Raw genomic sequence first — 7,039 nt, forward strand, 5'->3', positions numbered from 1 at the left:
TTTTTTTTCCCTTAGCACTTTAAGTATGTCCTGCCTCTCCTGGCCTGTAGGGCTTCCACTGAAAAGTCTGCTGCCAGACATATTGGAGCTCCATTGTGTATTATTTGTTTCTTTTCTCCTGCTGCTTTTAGGATCCTTTCTTTATCCTTGACTTTGTGAATTTGATTATTAAATGCATTGATGCAGTCTCCTTTGAGTTAAATCTGCTTAGTGTTCTCTAATCTTTTTGTACTCAAATATGGGTCTCTTTCTCAAATATTGATAGCTTTGGGAAGTTCACTGTTATTATCCCTTTGAATAAACTTCTACCCCTGTCTCTTTCTCTATTGCCTCTTTAAGATAAAGAACTCTTAAATTTTTCCTTTTGAAGGCTATGTGCTAGATCTTGTAGGTGTGCTTCATTCTTTTTTATTCTTTTTTCTTTTGTGTCCTCTGACAGTGTATTTTCAACTCATCTATCTTCAATCTCACTAAGTTGTTCTGCTTGATCAATTCTGTTAAGATATTCTCATGAATTCTTCAGTATGTTGATTGCATTTTAAACTCCATAATTTCTTCAGAATTCTCTGGATTACAAGGCAGAGACTCTTGTTTTCTTTCCTTACTTTCTCTCAAACAAATGATGTCTCTCCTGTGTGTTGAGCGTCTAGAGCTGGTGGTGGCACGACACAAGCACCCCTGTGGTCACCACCACTGGGACAGTGCTGGGTAAGACCTGAATCCAGCACAGCACTGGGTCTTACCCAGGGCCCTCTATAACTACTACCTGGCTATTACCTATGCTCACCCAAGACCCTAGACTTCTAGAATTAGCAGGTGGCAATACCAGCCAGGCTTGTGTCCTTCCCTTCAGGGTGATGAGTTTCTCTAGGCCCAGGCATATCCAGAGGTACTATCTGAGAGCCAGGGACTGAAATAAAAAACCTGAGAAGTTTATGTGATGTTTTGTTGTGCTGTGGGTGACTTGCACTCAAGCCATGAGATGGAGTCCTTCCACTCTTCCCTTACCTTTCCACAGGCAGAGGAGCGTCTCCCTGCAGCTACCTCCACCACAGGCTCAGAGGGAGTACCGCCAGACTGCCACCAACATTCCCTTAAGGCCCAAGGGCTCTTCAGTCAGCTTGTGGTGAATACTGCCTGGCCTGAGACTCACCCTTCAAGGCAGTAGGCTCCCCTCTGACTCAGGGCATGTCTAGAAATGCCAACCAAGAGCCAAGATCTGGAATTGGGGACCCCAAGAGCCCTCTTGGTGCTCTACCCTACTGTAGCTGAGCTGGTATCTAAGCTGCAAGACAGAGTCCCCTTTACTTTTCCCCCTGCTTTTCTCAAGTAGAAGGATTCTCTCTTCATGACTACCACAGCTGTGAATATGGTGGGTTTCACCTGAAGTCAGCATATCTCAGAGTCTCACCTAAGGCCAAGGGAGTGTACTACTGAATATTGCTGCTGGTTATTTAGGGCCTGAGGGTTCTTCAGTCAGCAGATGATGAATCCTGGCAGGACTGGGTCCTTTCCTTCTAGGCAGTGGGTTTTCTTCTGGTGCAAGGTGTGTCTAGAAATGTCCTTCAGGAGCGAGGGCCTGAAATAGCAGCTTCATGACTCTGATTGCTGCCCTATCCTACTACGGCTGAGCAGATGTTTACGATGTAAGACAAAGTCCAAGTTACTCTTTCCTGTCCTCTCCTCAAGCAGAAGGAAGGAGTCACTTCCATTGCTGTGAGCTGTGCTGCCCGCGTTTTGGGGAGGGATTGGGCAAGCCCTCCCTTAGCTGCCCTGTCAGGTGTCACGCTAGTGATGTCCGAGTCCACTGGCGCTGAGCCCAGCGCAGCACTGGGACTTGACTTGTAGTTGTAGTTCTTGTGGCCTAGATTGTCTTTCAAATGTATTTAGGACCCCAAAGCACTTTATCCTGCTGTGGCAAGGCTTTCCCAAATTCAGGTTCTGACCACTGGGTTAGGCAATTCCCCTTTGGCTAAGGTTGGTCTAAATGCTACCCTTGTGGGTGGGCTGTGACAGGGCAGCACTGAGTTCAATGCAGATTTCCGCAATTGCTGCATTATCCCTCCCCCATGCGCTCAGGTTCTCTCTCAGCTCCATGTGATCCCTGCTGGGAGATGGGGAAGTGGTGGCCTCAGTGATTCAAACTTGTTTTGCTAACCACATCAGTGCCTCTTTCAGTGATATGAAGTCAAAATCAGGTACTGTGATAGTTGACTTGATTTTTGTTTCCTATGTAGGTGCTTTTTTGTGTGTAGATAGTTGTTAAATCTGGAGTCTCAGTTGTCCAGACACAGGGAATGATTCTGCCAGCACATAGTTCACATGTTATCATAATGAGGCTATAGCCTCCTCAGGTGGAAACTTTAGCATGGTAATGAGGAAATTTCATGGCCGTTTGTCTGTAAGTTGCTGGGTTATGCCAGGAGTTGATTCCCACCAGCAAGCCTGTAAAACAGGCTGATTGCTCAAGTTGGTTAAATTCTTATAATCCCTGGAGACCCTGCCTGCCTGCTTATACAACAATTAACTGCATTTACTACTGCAAGACTTCCTGAAAATTTGATATTAAGAGAGTTTTATAAAATCAGACATTGGAGGTTCAAGGAAGAGAAGTGGACTCCAAGGATCATGTCTTTGGGATGAGGACACAAGGTGGAGAGGGTGTGATCCCTCTATCCTATGGTTTTAGAGATGAGGCATCCCTGACTGTGATCTGGTACCTGAAGCAAAGAAGGTCCGCTCCATTTTTCTTTACAGGAAACATGGCTCCAGCTTTCATTGTCCCATCTTCTCCTTCTGCTACTTTGAGCTTGTATAAAGAGTGGACTCACTTCCTGACCTGCCCTATTTTACCTACAGTCGGTGGATTCTGTTGGGCACTGGGATTTCCTGAACCTGGTATCCCTGTGCAAACTTTTAAGTTCACAGCCTCTCCTTGGAGAAGCAAAATCTCAATAGCTTCTCCAGAGGAGAGACTTAAATACAGCTGCTTTCTGATGCCACTACTGAAATGGAGTCATCCAAGGAATGGAAATTGCTATTTTTGAGGGTCTGGAAGAGGAACAGAAATATAGAAGTCAGAAATTGCAGACTGAAGGACCAAGGTGTGGATCTGATGGCATCATATCTCTGTTGTATTGTGAGTCAGGCCATCCAAAAAGACCCACTCAGTCCCCAGAACAATCACTTGATTGCTACACCTGTCTATAACTTGCAAGAAGGGGCTTCCCCTTCCTGTTACTCATGGATTCTTGAGTGAAGCCCTGTAATGGAGGCCAGGGCAAGGGCTCTCATTATCCATTTCTTCTCTCTCTGGGTCTACAAATCCCTAATTCTAGAGGCTGTGCTTTCTGACAGGCGTTGAATGAACCCTTTGACTCACCACTGGGGACAGCTGTGGAGGGCAGAATAGGCAGGAGCCAATCACCTTGATGAGTGCTGGCAATTCTCTATCTTCCTCCTCCCCTTTCTCCTTCCCAAGTGACCAGATGCTCCCCATCTCCAGGACATGGAAGTTTTGGGGAAGATACCCATCTCTCCTCCAGACAGTATTACAATCTGTCCATAATGCTGTCTGAACAATTTATCTCATTCCACATTTGACTCAAATACTGGATCCACCTCTAGTACAATTGCTAATAGCTGGAGACTTGATGTACTCATTTAAAAGAAATATCTCTGAAGCTAAACTTTTTTTAAATCTTGGTTTTACCATATTTATAGCATTCTTGACTTTTTCTACTTTCTTTTTTTTTTGTTTTCTATCATAATGTTCAATTCTATAAAAATGTATTATTCATAAATCATAATCAAACATGTGCATTTTAAGTTTATTCACTGCAGCCTCTATATCTCATGGGATAGAAACCATGCCTATAAAAACCAGACTTGTACCATAAAGCATCAAATGGGACCTGAGTATTGGGCTCCATTCTGGAATACAACTAAAACAAGTGGAGATCTGTACACAAGTTATAGGTGGGTGTAGGGGCAGGGGTCAGTGGATGGAAAATTACGTAGAGGAGATATCAAGGCCAGGGAACCAATGCTAAGTTGACTCAATTGGATATTTTTTTTTTTTGAAGGCAGTCCAGGAATAAAGTATCACATGGAGGATGATGGGGGAATTAAGGAATTTGGTCAGATATTGAGGGTGAGAGATTCATGATAAACCAAGTTAGGAGGACTTCTTTAAAACCCGACTTTTGTTTGGGCACTGGTGGCTTATGCCTGTAATCCTAGCACTTTGGGAGGCTGAGCCAGGCAGATCACCTGAGGTCAGGAGTTTGAGACCAACCTGGCCAATATGGTAAAACCCTGTCTCTATTAAATTGCAAAAATTGGCCGGGTGTGGTGGCGCATGCCTATAATCCCAGCTACTCGGGAGGCTGAGGCAGGAGAATAGCTTGAACCCAGGAGTCAGAGGTTGTAGTGAGCCGAGATTTCACCACTGCACTCCAACCTGGGTGACAAAGCAAGACTCTGTTTCAAAAAGTAAATGGGTAAAAATAAAAATAAATATAAACCTGACTCTTTAAGAAAGGACTAGGAATGAATGACCTAGTTGTGGAGAGGGCTCAGAGGAGATGACTAAAGTTTGGTGAAGGCAAGAGTCTTGGACAGTTGGTAGATGTCAGTTGAGACCTTAGTTTTTCAGCCTAAAGCAGGGAGAGGGATAAGTCCGTGCTGCTTCATGACAGAAAAAAGTCTCTTATCCTGAAATCTCTCTATTTCCCATAAATCTCAGGTTAGAGGAAGGAAAAATCTCTAGATTGTCAGTAAATGACAGCAGAGCAGCTGAAGTAGACACACGACACTTCCAGATGAATTTCCAAAGCAGTTTATTGCGAGGTTCACAAGGCACTTCAGCTCAGGAAACCTGAAGGGGTATGGAGACTGATGAGGATAGAAGCTGATACCCAGGGTACATGGAGGGATGGGATCTTGGCTATGACTGAGGAGCTTGGCAGATGAGCGATGACGAGGAGTACTGATACAGGAGCTTAGATGATGGTATCCAGGTGAACCGGAACCACTGGATACTGTGGAGAGTCCCGTTGTTCTCTGTTGTCACATGCCACTACATAGAACATGTTTGCTTGAGTTGAGGAATACACGCAGTTTGAAGTAGTCGGTGGACCTGTGAGGTTACAGTAGGTTAAAGGCACCTGGACTCCACTGTGATGACAATTGTTGAGAGATGCATTACGAGGGCAGGTCATATTTGCGTTACCACAAACATTAACTACATTAGCAAAAGTTGTATGAAGAAAAGTATTTTGGTTTTTGCATCGAGTTCCATACTTGTTAATTGCCTGCATTGCAGAGTTGCAGCGGAGGGGCGTTGTTTGGATGTGCTGGAAGCGAAACCACTGCGCCCTGGAAAAATTCCGGGGTCTGGTATGGAGTGAGCCCTCCACACCCAAAAGCCCCAACAGAAGAAGCAGACAAATTTTGGAAGTGAACAGTTTTGGAACCATATTTCCTGTAAGAAAAGAAAAGAAGAGAAGTAACTACTCCCTGATCTGGTCTCGGTTATGACACACTGTGGTGTCTCACCCCACAGGCCCCTCTGCTGCCACGTGGGGGTTCCATTTCCTTTTTCTTCTTGTCCCCAAAGTGTGCCACATCTCCTAAGCACTAACTTCAGCTCACCTCTCCCTCAGTTGCTGACCAATCGCTGCCCCTCCTGTCCCAGCTCTGGAGATGTTGACTTACCCAGTCTCTGCACTGCGGCTCCTATGAGAACTGATCCAGCTGATCGTTCTGAGGTTCAGGGGCAGCTGGTCTTCCCTACCTGGAACTGTTTAAATAAACCAGCTCTTGGTGGGTTGGGCCAGCAGAGCCAGGAGGGAGGGTCTGACTCTTGGCCATGCAGAAACCCACAGATTGGCACATGGTCTACTGTGCAATCAGCCTTTTTACCTGATGACTTGGCTGAGCAACAGATACCCAACGACAGCCCTGTTGCTCTTTCTGCTATAAGGACTCTAATTCCAAGTCATCCTGTGTAAGACAGAGTTTTACCAGTTGAATCTGGACTCTGGATGAAAACTATATGCTGCCTGCAGAATGACCACAGATTTTGTAACTGTCCTTTGGGCAGGCCACTAAATGAACAAAGTATATGAAGGAAGGCATAGTAGGTAGAACAAATAAAGCCACAGAGGGCTGTTAGCCCAGGAGTAACCCAGCTTCCCCTTCATTTTTAGTAATATCTTTGCCCTCTCTCACAAATGCTCTCTATCTCATTCACCACTCTTTGCTGGAAACTTCAGCTATTAATTTCTTGGGGCAGAAGAATCTGTAGATAATTAAAGCAATCTGCTCCACATATTTGAGGGATATTTTCTTTACTCCTCTTGCATTGGATCCACTTTCTCAGTCTTGCCCTGATTATTGCTTCCACTTAGTGTAAAGTTACATAACCTAAAAACACACGGAGGAAGGTTGTAAAATCTGGAAGAGAATGAATGAACATTTGGTGTCATGAAAGATTCCAACCTAGCACTCACTATTCCTGTGTTCTTTTCGGTCTATGGTATTTTCTACAAAACAGTGTGTTGTGGGGTTGTCATTTATCTTCCTGGTAAGTTTCATTTTGTGATAGTAACAAGAAACTGGTTCTGTATTTACAAAATGAACATTTAAGGACAGAGCACTGTATTTCTGAAAGTATAGAAGTGTCCCAAGTTCAAGTGATTCTCCTGCCTCAGCCTCCCGAGTAGCTGGGATTACAGGCTCCCACCACAATGCCTGGCTAATTTTTGTATTTTTAGTAGACATGGAATTTCACCATGTTGGCCAGCTGGTCTCAAACTCCTGACCTCAGGTGATCCGCCCCCCTTGGCCTCCCAAAGTGCCGGGATTATAGTCATGAGCCACTGCTCCTGGCCACTAAAATTGTATTCAGAACATGCTCATAAGATTTTTATGATTGTTCCTTGTATAGATTTCCTGTGTACACTTCCAACTACTTCATTTGCCTGCAGAACTAACACAAATGACCTACTTTGATATTTGTGACCTTTGGGAGAAG

General features: G+C 44.7%; 1 protein-coding gene across 1 annotated transcript; it reads right to left on the reverse strand.

The window, feature by feature from the left end:
* Nucleotides 1-4,824: 4,824 nt before the first annotated feature.
* RNASE2 (ribonuclease A family member 2) lies at nt 4,825-6,286 on the reverse strand. Its single transcript, XM_017533839.2, has 2 exons — nt 5,719-6,286; nt 4,825-5,485 (listed from the first exon to the last, which is right to left on the reverse strand). The coding sequence occupies exon 2, from the start codon at nt 5,478-5,480 to the stop codon at nt 5,004-5,006; it is 477 nt and encodes a 158-aa protein (XP_017389328.1). The 5' UTR covers nt 5,481-5,485; nt 5,719-6,286; the 3' UTR covers nt 4,825-5,003.
* Nucleotides 6,287-7,039: the final 753 nt, after the last annotated feature.

Source organism: Cebus imitator, unplaced genomic scaffold (assembly GCF_001604975.1).
Source record: "Cebus imitator isolate Cc_AM_T3 unplaced genomic scaffold, Cebus_imitator-1.0 Scaffold83, whole genome shotgun sequence".
NCBI classification, from domain to species: domain Eukaryota; kingdom Metazoa; phylum Chordata; class Mammalia; order Primates; family Cebidae; genus Cebus; species Cebus imitator.